Source organism: Syngnathus acus, chromosome 22 (assembly GCF_901709675.1).
Source record: "Syngnathus acus chromosome 22, fSynAcu1.2, whole genome shotgun sequence".
NCBI lineage: Eukaryota > Metazoa > Chordata > Actinopteri > Syngnathiformes > Syngnathidae > Syngnathus > Syngnathus acus.
Window position 1 is genome coordinate 2,350,802 of NC_051106.1, and position 13,421 is coordinate 2,364,222.

At 38.9% G+C, this 13,421-nt stretch overlaps 1 protein-coding gene across 6 annotated transcripts in view; it reads right to left on the bottom strand.

Moving 5' to 3' along the window:
• Nucleotides 1–12,923, bottom strand: part of ralgapa2 (Ral GTPase activating protein catalytic subunit alpha 2) — a 66,427-nt gene extending 53,504 nt beyond the window's left edge. For 3 of the 6 annotated variants that reach the window (XM_037240602.1, XM_037240604.1, XM_037240601.1), the window contains exons 1-4: nucleotides 6,732–6,903; nucleotides 6,453–6,502; nucleotides 1,194–1,251; nucleotides 533–576 (exon numbers count right to left, since the gene is read on the bottom strand). In XM_037240602.1, the coding sequence (XP_037096497.1) occupies nucleotides 533–576; nucleotides 1,194–1,251; nucleotides 6,453–6,502; nucleotides 6,732–6,903 (324 nt within the window). Of the gene's footprint in view, nucleotides 1–532; nucleotides 577–1,193; nucleotides 1,252–6,452; nucleotides 6,503–6,731; nucleotides 6,904–12,674 lie in introns of those variants that run through there. The other 3 variants (XM_037240600.1, XM_037240599.1, XM_037240603.1) reach the window with 2 other exon arrangements.
• Between the last annotated feature and the right edge of the window lie 498 nt (nucleotides 12,924–13,421).

The window sequence follows — 13,421 nt, forward strand, 5'->3', positions numbered from 1 at the left end:
ATTTGGGATTTTTTTGCTTCGGATGTCGGACGAAATTCGGTTGTCGAACCTCGCGAGATGAGCTGAGAGGTCCCGCATGCCAACTGACTCCGTTCGTTATTACATTCTCGTTACTCTGAGGATTGCATCAACTCTAATCATGCCTCCAAAGGAAGCAAGTGGGAGCAGTAAAGCCATCCTAAAACACAAAGACGCTCTTAAACCATGTGACAGTGAGCGCCCGGCGCGCTGCGGTTGCGCGATCGGACCAAATTAAGCTCCTTGCGCACTGAGGTCCACTTAAATTTTGGAAAGGACATCAGGACATTAAAACTATCTTCTAAATTTCAGCGACGGCTCTGTCACAATTTTTTCTTTGCTTGGAACGGATTTTCTTTTTCTCCATTATTTGTAATGGGATAACATGATTCGGAATTCGAACGATTCACTTCTCGAACAGCCTTCTGGAACGGATTGTGGTCGAAACCCGAGGCTCAACTGTATAACAACATCAAGCGACATCCGCGGAGGTCTTTTTTTTTTTTATTGTCACCTTGAAAGAATTTCCAGTGTGTAGTAGCTTTTTCAGAATAGAACCTGGAAAAAAAAAAAGCAGCAAATGGTAAGCACACCTGATAATGTCAATACCTCCAGACATTTATAACAAACACAAGTGGGCAGCTATGGGTGACATCTCTATCAAGGCAGATTGACCTTGATGGGGGTCTTGGGAGAATTTCAGGGATGTCACATTTTGCGGATAAAAGTAAACATTTGTTGGCAGTGACACGAAGCTGTCTCGTGCAATCAAATTAGACAAGCTTTGATTGCTAAATGACCCGCATTGAGTGTTTGAATGAGAGAGCGTTGGGGCATGCTCTCAAAATAAATGCAGACTGACATACAGGGCCAAGAATTTACCTCAGTGAAATTGTGTTCAGGATAAAGAATAAGGTTTAAGGTGACTGTCATGATTTCTTTGATTGAACGAGTTCTAGTGTAGACGACTTTAGGGCAAGGACGATAGCAGCTGTGATGAAATATAAAACGCATTTATGAGTAATTAATTTGTCTTTGTTGTGCAAAATCAAACATCTCGGATGCTACGGGAGCATAGCGATAAAAAAATGAGCTATAAATCTGAATGATATACATAGCCGCAACAAAAAACATGTAACAATTCATTTGTGGGGAAAAAAATGAGTGGCACATACCTATACTGTGAAACTGCCACCGGTTGTAAATTTTCTCCGGCAGAAATTGCAGGATTTTCTGTTGAAAACAAATGATGTGAAGTTAGCCATGAGCTAAATAAATATTTTTCAAACACTTGAACGCAACGACGATAATTCATGAAACACTCATGAAACAATCTAACCAATTAACAGTGATTCTTTAGGCACGGAACGATTTGTCAAGCAAACTCTAAGAGCTACACAGGCCACAACGGAGCCAAATTGCTTTTAAATATTAAAGAAAGCTTCTGCAAAAACAAACCATCATCGTCTATAGTTGGAAATGCATGAACTGAGATAGCTATTTATTTTGGCTACTAATAATGCTAATCATAACGTGTACAAATAACAAAAACAATAAAAGGCCATTTAACATGGAGAACAAAGACGACAAAATACGGAGAAAATAAAAATAATGATCGTCAATGAAGAGCATTGCAGCAATCAATATGGGTGGTGGTGAGGTTATGAATATGGATGGAAGCAATACTTAAAAAAAAAAAATGTTTTCATTCTCAAAAAAAAAGAAAGAGATCCATTACCATTGCTTGATTACTGCATGTCTATATGAATGTGCGTGTAATTAACCTTGACGTACATAGAATCTTTTATTATTTTTATGTTAACATACCTTCGATTATTTTACCACTGATTGCAAGTCAAGAGATCGCTCATTGTTTGTGATTGATTTGGTTTGTCAACAACTTCCTTTTCATGTCATCCTTCATCTTTAACTTTCCGTTCTTGTCCTCTGGACTAAATCCCTTTCATTATCAGTGGCAGGCGAGATACTGAAAGACGTATAGCCGCACCTCACTATGGATCCGGTGTGGGATTATTTAGATCTATGTTGGCCTCACTTGGTCCGTCTCCTTGGGATAGCAGGCATATTATCCAAGGCTGTATGTAACCCAGCAGGGTAGCATGGTTAAGCCTTCCCCAATGTGGATGTGTGTGCACACTCGCAGACACAATAACACAGCCTTTTCTCTCGCGTACAGAGCATCAGGAAAGGAGAGTTGGAACGAGATGAAGAAGCTGGCGCCGAAAGACTCCCCGTGGAGCCGGAATGGTGCTTCCTACCAATGAGGAATTTACTGCCGGATTCAAGGCGAAGGCAGACTCCTCTGTACTGAAGGTTGGCAGAGTAACTATAATCTGCAGCCATACGCCAGCATGAAAATGGGAGCATTACTGTGCTGCAACTACAGCCTTAGCACATTTACATGATCCGCGCTTAGGTTTCTAGCTGCAGGACCTGAACATGGTGCAGAATATACTTCTCTTAGAGGTGGTTCACGAGGGCTTTTTGACAAACACGGACTCTTAGAACGACAGCTCATTAGCAATTCTTCAACATATATTGATAATACAACAAACTTTCCAAGTTGGAAAAACGTTGGAAAGAAGTATTTTTTAAAAATTACTAATATCAACACATATTAGCACAATGTTCTCTTTTATAATTATGAGTTTGGAAAAGCTTATGACGCTAAAACAAAAACAGCAGATGAAGCGCAACAATAAAATCAGAAGTAGAGTGCATTCTCATTTCTAACCACTAGATGAAAGCATAGCCACACAATTAAACTTATGCCTATGCCTCGCTTCTCTACTGAGTTCGGTTCCGCTTGTGCGGCAGCATCTCAATGTTATCTGTATCATCATCATAATTTCCCCTTTTGTAGACAATGGGAACAAGGAGGCATTGAATAGAAAACTGAAACACAAATGTCAATAAAAGCTCGCTCAGCACGAAGATAATTCAGATCCCGTTCAAAGGCTGGATATACAAGATAATCAATTAATTAATTGTATGGTATTAATTCACTAAATACCGACAATCAAGTTAAGCAATGTTGATAGTGATCGAAAAATTATGATGCTTTTCTTTTAAAATCTTAATGATTCATTTAAATCCCCTATGAACTATGACTACCGCCAGCAATCAAAAGTATGTACTAATACTCAGTGTGGAAAAAAAAGTGGTATCAGAGCATCCCTAATATTTATCCATGGTTGCTAGTTTGATGTAAAAAGCTCCCAATAACAAAATGGTTGCAAACAGAATTGTGAACACTCAGTGATGCCAATTTAGTAATTTGGCGCTATAATTAATGACATTTGACCGCTCTAGCAACTATTTTGAGAAAAAAACAAACAAAAAAAAACAGCTATTCAATCCAGACAAGAGATTCAAAGAGAAGATGACAGGAGTAATTCAGAATGCTGAGTCAAATCCGGATGGGTCATGGTACAGTTATTTCCTGTACAGAAAATCAAGGGAAATGGATATGCACAAACTTCCCTGTTTTTTTTTCCCTATGTCCCACATTTACCGTGACACAGGGATCGAGCTGCTTTTAGGCAGTCAGCAGATAAGGTCATGTACAGGCATATGGGAGTGTAAACACACGAGACTTTCTCAAGATTGGAGACTGGAGTTCCCTGACAGAGAGGCTCAGACTTGTCTTGTGACTGCAAAAACAGCTGACTGGCAAAGAGTATCACAGTATTTCTTTTGATTGTGCAATTTAGTGTCTACGTTGTTGAAATATACATATGCCTTTTGCATCGATTTGTTTTAACTGTAACATAAAACCAAAATCAATACATTTACCATCATGATGATACCCGTGTTGGCTAGCCTATCAGCAGCTCCCAGTGTTGCTAACTTTAGATGTCAACCACAATGCCTGAAGCAGGGATGGTCAAGGGTCGCATCTGATTTTTAAAACAGGCTTGTTTACTTATCAAACGATAGGCATGCAAAAAACAGGGGAAATAAAAATATTTAGATATGACCGCGTAGAGGGTGAGTTGCATTTGTGAGTTCCCAAGTGCTGTGACTTATCGAGAAACTTTCATGCGGGCGTGTACAGACAGTTTGATAAGTCTAATTTATTTGCTTATTTATTTTTTAGTCTTACTCTATTTTCATCTTTTGTCCTTAGGCATTCTTTTAGTCAGACTCCTGCATGCTCTTTGATTAGCGAGGCACCAAGTAAAGCTCAAAATGTCAAATTGTTTACTTTTATAGAGATCTCTAGAAGTTAGCTAGTGGAACTAGCAAACATTAACTGTGGCACTGGAATACTGTAAACTTGTTGATTCCGAGGCTGGTCACTGTGCAGGTGACACGCCCAAGCATTGGGACATTTTTGAGTTTGTAACTTTCCGCAGATTCTTCTCTTCATCCTACTACCACCACTTATTCAGAATGTTTCTTTTTGGGGGGAATTAGTGTTACAAAATGTAAGCAAAAAAAAAAGGACAACAGTAGGCTATTGATTAGATAACAGTAATTGAATGTGCCTTTCTAAAAATAAGCAGTTCGTTCTTTTGTAATAAACAGCCATCGGCCAAACCGGCATGAAGGGTTAGAGATGTTGCTCTTCATTTACTGTGGCGTGCTTCTCTGTTTTATTCTTTATGGGTTTCATTGTGGTGCATTGCTTTACCCTCATGCTATTTACACACCCGTCATGGAAAGGAAAGCCACGTGAGGATTTACAATACTGTAGTAAGCCAAAGTTTAATGTAGCTGACAATATCAATAACTCCAAAAACAACAACAATCAGTAAGTGGAGACAAATGCCGGACTGCGTTGTCATAAACAGGTTTTCATCCATTTAAAAAAACCTGCTGCGCAACAAGATACCCTAAAATATGCTTTTAAAGTCTTGCGCAAAAGAAATACAAGTCAATTATGAATGAATGGTATTACCTGTGGGTGTTCCACATTTAGAACAAATGCCTGCCACACCCATCACACAACGCTAGCCCCAAGAAAAGGGGTCGCATACTTTATTATGACAGAAAAAGGAATCTCTGCATAAGTGTGAATCAAACACAGAGGGAAGATAAATTGTGTCTATCAGATTGTAAAGGAAACGTGCAAGGCGATGAGTAAGACAATTGTTGTCTCTTGCTTCATGTGCACAATAATTCCAACCTACAGTGGCTACTCAAAGCAGGTCTTACATTAAAGTACGTGACTCAGCACTATATGGTTCTGTTTTATCAGGGCCAACTTCCTCCATTAACAGAGGACAAAGGCTGACATCATTTTAATGCTTCCTCGCGATCCATAATATAACATTTCATCTAATATGGTACAGGTGTCAAACTCAAGGCCCGGGGGCCAGATATGGCCCGCCTCATCATTTTATGTGACTCGCGAAGACAAATTGTGCCTCAAATTCGTGTGTCATTACTAGAATTGCAAATTGTCTTCACTTTTAATAATATATATATTTTTTTTTTAAACATTTATTAAACAACCAGTTTTTACTCGTCTGATTTGAAAAGGAGTTATTTGTCAGTTTGTTTTGTAGCTTTTACTGTATATAGTATGAGGTGCTCATACATTTATTTGGGTTGACAGTCATAATGGCCCTCCGAAAGAAGCTATGCCTACAATGCGGCTCGGGAAAAAAATGAGTTTGACACTCCTGTAATATGGTGTAAAGAACATGTCCTCAATTTAGCAGATCATAGGATCAAATGATGTAGTGGAAGTATTGTCCTATATCAGCGTTGAATGCTAATCTTCTGCGTACATGAAAAAAAATCACGCCAGACAGGAACTAAAAGGGGACAAGTGAGGGTTAAGCTGCATTCAATATTAGTTCTGTTTTTAAGACCGCATACATATGCAGCAGGCGAGAATCAACACTTTAGTCAGAGGTCAACCTGTGAGCACGCCTACAGTCGAGGAGATTATCTAGTTGTGGCAGAAGGAACATTGAAGGACAATTTAGGTGGTCTGCAGAATTTCAGGCTCTGGACAAAATATATATATTTTTTTATATTGTTTACCCAAAAGCAAAGAGCATTCCTGAGCACGTCTTCCATGAGTATAGAGAAGACGATAATACATACTCTAGAATGATAACAATTTTATATTGTGTCACCCTGATAGTTCTCCTTTGAATAAATGTAACTGGAGAGCTAAGTATTTGTATTGGACACTGGAGCTGTCTTTGCAGTCAAATGGAAAAACAGGGTGGAGGACTTTAACCTGCATGCCCAACATGAGTGCTCCGTCAAATAGGGGGAAGGGCCACCCACACACACACTCAAGCTTGAAAATGATTGAGCTCAAGAACTTCCCCTCGTCTAATGCAGCCAGTCGATTTGTTTAAACCGTTTAAGGACTAAGTAACTAATATTGAGGCATCAACATATTTTAAAAATGTTTTTGAAATACCGGTGAGAGGAAAACAACAACTTACTTCAAAAATAAAGAGGACGGAGTCCAGCTCCTCCCTTTGAGACTTGATCCCTGAGAAAAATAAGTCACATACAATAATGTAGTAAATGTGAAAATCAATAAGGGTATGTTTTTGATTACACTGTCAGAATTTAGCAAAAAAATTACAACAACATACTGGTTGGAGACGAGACAAAAATGAAGTTTTTTTTTGGAATAGTTTGTTGAATTTCTGTGCAAATGATGCAGGTCAAGTGGAAAGTGTCAATTTGAGAAAGAAGAAGAAAGAGGCTGAACCCACCTTTTTGTTTTAAGTTGCTTTCCAGTGTAATGAAATTTTCATGGAAGATAAAATAAATCTGTGAAACATTGCTCTCGAAGAATAGCTTCAGCTCACTCTTGTCAATGTTATCTGTAAAAAAAAAAAAAAAAAAAAAAAAAGAGTAAATCTTAAATGCAATATAGTAGGACATCTTTGCTTTTATAAGGCCTGCAGCACACCAAGCGACATGGGCAAACATGAAACTATCATCGCTGCTGTTTTTAGTAGAATAAACCTCCCATGTTGATAGCAGTGCAAAGGTTAAGACATTTTTCCAACCTCTAACTAAATACATTTCTCACAAACATTACCCTGCTAACCAAAGATAGTCTCACTGTGGGGAGTAATGACAACTTAGAAAATCGAACTGCTGCTAACTATCAAACCGTGACATGGTGGTGAATAATTTCCCAGGAAGGAGCCATCTTATATGCAAAGCGGTATTATGCTAATGAGTGCATCTTTAATGTTGGTTTCCCGTGAACTGCCTTTGAACTGGATATGCCAGGCAAGCAGTCCTAGTGTGCACACAGGGCTTATTTGCAGAGGGGGTGAAGGTCATCTGCTGGAGTGAGCCAACGATCTATTTACACACCAGCCATCAGCTTACTATATCCACATTTCACTTTATGCTAACTTAGCATACACAATCAAAGATTTTTTTTTTTTTTTTTTAATCGACACCTTTTAGGTTTCAACCACATTTAGTGATCCCAGAAGCTGACAGTGTGAGGAATTTATACCACCTGCATTATTGATATGCTATGTCATGCTCACACCACGATATCCAAACCCTCATTAGCAATAGCTTTGTGCTTACTGACACTGCAGGTGCTCTAAGCTAATGCCAAAATGGAGATGAGGGGAGAGCAAAGGAATCCTTCCAGGGTATAATATATGTTGAAATCAGACAAGGGGACTCTTTTAAAGAATCAACTCAGAGCGGTTCCTTGAGCTCCTTAATTAATGTGTAATTTACCAAGACATGATCCCTAAAATGTCACCGCTACGATTTTTGTTAGTTTGGTGTGAATGGTGTTCATTTCTGGCAGATTAGCAAATGTTTAAAGGGATATAAGTAAGGCAGCCTCAACCAATTGAGGGTTGAAGGCTGGAAGGGCACATTGACAAATTAAGCGAAACTAGACAAACTGGTTTTTGCTGAGCCGTGGAAAACAAACAGCCATCATCCATCACAACGAATCGGTCTATTATTCATTATATTCCTCACAGAATATTGGTGGTTTGAAAATACAAACACCAGTGGCTGAATGTAAAATTAATAATAAATTATTAAAAAAAAAAAAACAAGGGCCACCGTAGATGTTTAAGTGAAATGATCAATTGTTCTACAGTAATTGTCGATTTTAAGGTCATAAAGGCTGAAGTTCATGTTTGTCAACTTTTTAACCCCCTCCCTCTATCAGGGGGGTCAAACTCATTTTTTTCACGGGCCGCATTGTAGTCATAGCTTCTTTCGGAGGGCCATTATGACTGTCAACCCAAATAAATGTATGAGCACCTCACATTATATACAGTAAAAGCTACAAAAACAAACTGACAAATAACTCATTTTCAAATCTGATGAGTAAAAACTGGTCAAATATTTAAAAAAAGAGATATTATTAAGAGTGAAGACAATTTGCAATTCTAGTAATGACACACGAATTTGATGCACAATTTGTCTTCGCGGGCCACATAAAATGATGTGGCGGGCCGTATCTGGCCCCCGGGCCTTGAGTTTGACACCTGTGCACTACATCATACTGTTCTGTACTGTAGTTCTCCATTTCGCCGCAAACCAAGCCAAGCAGAACTGCTCCATAGACCTGTTTCCAACACTAAGTGGAGGAATAAACTCTTAAGAGATTATATTACAGTTACATTGTAAGCCAAAAAGATGATAAGAGGCTGAAGTTATTCTCAAGTCCATGTTGACTTTCACAAAAGGGCAGAGTGAGAAGTGATCTCAGCCTTCACTTGAGCCTCACAGAGGACCTTGTTGAGAGCTTCAGGCAGTATTGCGCTTATTGTTTCACCTTGTTGTGATTTCCTCTCAAGGCAAGTTGATACTGCGTCACGACACACGTTTTAAGTGACACTCTAATGGCATCATTTAATTTGAATATTAAAGAGCAAGCTTTGAAAACATGACCCTGAGTTACAAACCAATATCTACAGACTAATGTGCACTCGGGCAACCTATGTGCATGTTTGAATTAAGTAAATTCAAAAGATTTCTAGTGTGCTGGCTTGCATACATAAGGTAACTTAATTGACACAAGACCTGAGGTCAGCATGCTTTAAAAAGTTAACAGTGCATGTAATGTATTTACATTTTGATTTATTTTGTCACCTGACAAAATCAAATTGAGTAAATTCAAAAAAAAAATTCGGTGCATGCTGATTCTGAAAGAAGGACCAGGTCTGACTCATTAAATACCAAGAACGACTTAAGTCGTCCATTATGATGAAAACATTCAGTGCTAAGTTATGTCAGTTGATGCTTTTAGTTTTGAGTATCTGTATTTATTTTCTTATTTTACAATTAATAATGCATAACTTCTTTTGAAAATGATATTTTTATTTCTTGCAGGAGTCCATCTTCCAATGTTTCTAAAATACAGTGGTAATACAATACTATGAGATCCCGACTACAAAATTGGCTAATGTTATTCACCTTCATTCTCGACCTCTTGATCTTTTTGTGATGACAGCCGATTCCAAGATGAGTATCTCCTTTGAGTATCGCTAACTATTTTCCCAAGATAAACATTCTCATTCTGCACAGTCAACACTGTGATGAGATGACAACGGCTCGGCATGCGAGTAGCTTGAGGCAACAAAGAGCCTGAGGAATAACCATTTGCCAGTCCCTGTGACTTCATAGCTTGCGGTGAGAAAAGTACTGGTAGCTTTGCTGCTCTCCTGTAATTAACAACCTCAGCCAAATCCAACCAGACATGACCAGAAAATTAACATGCAGCCGCTTTCGCACTCAAGTCCCACAGATCTGCTCAGTGAAAAGGAGAATATGGGGCCACTCTGAAAATAGCCCTCAACCCATTGCTTGCTTTCTCTAAATGGTTTAATATGGAAAGTAAATACCAAAGAAGGATATCAGTGATTGCAAAGAGAATTAATTTGACATAGCCGTGATGGTGAAAGGATACTCTGTTCTGGTTGCGGTTAGCCGTTCTTAGTATAGAATGGGAAAAATTAACACGTTAACATCAGTACAGTGATCCCTCGCTACTTCGCGTTTCGTTTATCGCGGATTTTTTTTTCCAAATTAAATAAAACATTTAAAAGTCAAAATAAAACTAATAAATTGAGGAAACATGTGTCTAACCTTTAGGACAATGTAGTATTGCTCCAAATGTTCGTTTACATTCCTTTAAAAGTCCGTTTTCGCGTGTTAGCACGATCGCGAATAAGCATCTTTCCGCTAACTCGTTAGCCTGCCCAGTACTTCTTGTTGTGATCGTACTTCGCGGATTTCACTTATCGCGGGTGGTTTTTGGAACCAATTATCCGCGATAAACGAGGGATTACTGTATTATTAAAAGATTGCCTTCACAAAATCAGGTTAGCATTTCCTAAAACCATCATATTCTAAACCTTCATATTGACAATACTGCAATTTGCCCTCAGGTCAAGAGTCTGTGGCCATGCTGGATTTTCATTCAAAGCTCATATCAATAACATTATTCGCTCCACTTATTTTCACTTTGGCAATGTCAACCATGTCTGCCCATCTCCATCATTCAATAACTGTAATTCTTCATTCATTCTACATCTTTCAGTGAGGCAAGTCATCCACGTCAACACCTTTGTAACTCCCAGATTTGATTATCGCAACACACTTCTCGATTGTCTGAAAGAAAAGCTGCTGTGTCAACTACAACTGTTCTAGATCTCAGCGGCCTGCATCATCATAAACACACCATAAAAAATATTGCATTGACTTCACAATACTGCTTCTGACAATTATTATTTCTTGGACCTCTGTGACACTGAAATTGGCTGTTACACTTCCTACACGATGGCAAAATTAGAACATTTTGACATGAGAAAATACAGTGTGCAAGCTATATTGCCATTTAATCCTTGTACTGCCCATTACAGCATCACTCATCAGCGCTTCGTGTCCACACAGGAACCAGCAGCACTGGGAGGAAATCCTTCCTTTGCTAAAAACATGGAAGAATCAGTGATGGTTGGGTGGGACTGGTGGTAACTTGCGGCGGTGGCAACATGCAAGCTGTATCACTCAACTGCTGGACAAACAGACTAGCTTATCTTTAACTGCACACATGGAAAGTGAGACAGTATTTTTGTTTTGACCCACTTTGGGTTGCAATACATGACATTGAACTCAGGACAGGTGCAGGACAATGGCGGAAAAAACAAACTCGGTTCCAAAATTTTGTTGGAATTATAGATGCTCCTTATTTTGGCTTACAGATTTTTTTTTTTTTTTAAGAAGATCCCAAAACTTTTAATTGGTGTGCCCTGGTAGAGCAAAACATTTGTGCAGAAATACAAATTATATCCCCACATACTTTTAATAGTTTCCAGAATAGAATGCACCTCTTGCCCTGATATTAATTGCATTATTCTGCTCATAATTCCCTCTAGTCAACTTTCTCCATCTTCACATTTTCCCCAAGTACACACTGACCCACATTTGTCTGGGTTAAGGGCAAATGTTATCGAGCCCACCATAGGTTAGCAGGTCGTTCCTGCGTAGGAGTCCAGCTCCACTGATAACATTAAATTGAATTCAAATGATTCATGTATGAGTAGATACAGGGCTGCATCTTAATTTTTGAATCAGTGGTCCTTAACCTGAAATTTTAGTGGTGCAAGTACAGAATTTAGGCATGTACATGAATCACACATTGACTTGCAAAGTAAATATTCACATTTGTTGTTGTTAAATATATTCTAAACATATACTATACTATACAATATAATGCAATGCGATATAAAACAACACATCTTTATTTATTTCATGCTTCCACCCAAAATAAAAAGGTAGTTTTTTTTTTTTAAATAATCTGTCATTGGTTCAATAGAAATTTTATGACTTGGTTACTTGGCATCAGTACCGGTGAGTATTAAAGAGTTGAGTACTTGTACTGGTATCAGTGTGGGGAAAAGAAAGTGGTGTTGAACATGATTAGTGACAATCAGTTTGCAGTGAGAGGTCACCAAATGTGTGATGGACAATGATTCCATTTTAGATTAACAATGAAAAAAAAAATGTAACAATGGAAAAACGTTAATCTATCGACTGTATTGTGACAGGAAAACCAATTAAATACTCTTTCATCAGATGTTAGAAGGTACAAATTTAACTTTTGGTCATATACTTGCAGTATTATTTTCAAATGCTAAATGTCCAGGTGTGCAACTTGATGTTAGTTCCTGCAGGCAATAAAGATGAACTTGGTATTCTCCCTTTTAGGTTTAAGCTTGAATCGTGTAATCGTGCAATTAATTGGTGGCCATTTGACATAAATGCATGTTATTAGTAAAGACAAAGGGATACATGGAAACAATGGTTGCAGCGGGCTTCTGGGAAACTGATGCCCTAATGATACACCGTTGGTTAGCATCGTCAGCCTCGTTAGCAGTCAGGGGAGCTAGCACCCACGTTGCATCACAATGGATTATTGTTACGTCAAGCACAATGCACGGACGCGAGAACGGCGTGCAAAACATGCCAGAGTGCGAGTCGAGCCACTTTGGCCATGAGCGGAGCCTGTCAACGGGCTTAGTCAAGTGATCACAATGACAGCCAGCCTGCAAGCCTGCCTGAATGACGGCAGTCGGCTGGTACCAGCGAGCTAGCCTGACTAGCCTAGCCTCGATTGGCGATGCAGCATCAAAAAAGCACGGTGTCATTTCACTCACCCAACAGAGAGCGCAGGTGCTTCAGCCGCGTCAGAACATCCTTCTTTGGGTCCAAAACTTTCTGTGTAGATTTCTTGACGTCTCCATGGCCCCGTCGAGTGAACATTCGCTGTCAAATTGCAACCTTGGAAGCCGATCACCTGTGTTGTTATCATACACCGAGGCTCCAGTGTGACTGTCACTTCCCTCCACCACCACTCAATGCTTGCTCGGTAAACATTCGCCCAACCAGTGGGTTCTTTCCCCTCTTTTTTTTTTTCTTTTTTTTTTTTTTTTTCTCCTGATAGAGTGTAAACACGGAAGCGCGTCTGACAGCGAGGAGTGGTCCAACGCTTCGTCGCCTAGTAATTTATAAAACCTTACATTTGAATCAATGTGTCGACAGTTTTATTTAAAACTTAAATGTTAGACAATCTCTTCTATATTCTATTCAATATGTATTATATTATTATTCTATGCTATAACACTAACACTTTTCACACTTTTCGCACGGTGATGGTTGTCCATCGATTAAACCATGTTTAGAAGCTAGAGTCAGTCAATACGCATAATCTATATTTTGCGAGTCGATATAATACACAAATATATGGCATATCAGCGGTTGACAACTCATGGCTCCAAAGCGCCTCCTGGTGTTTTTAAATAAAATGACACCAGTCAGTGGTGAAATTCATCATCAGATCATTCTTCGCATTTTTAAGGTAAATTACGTGTACCGTATTCGCACCGTTTGACGTAATGTAATTG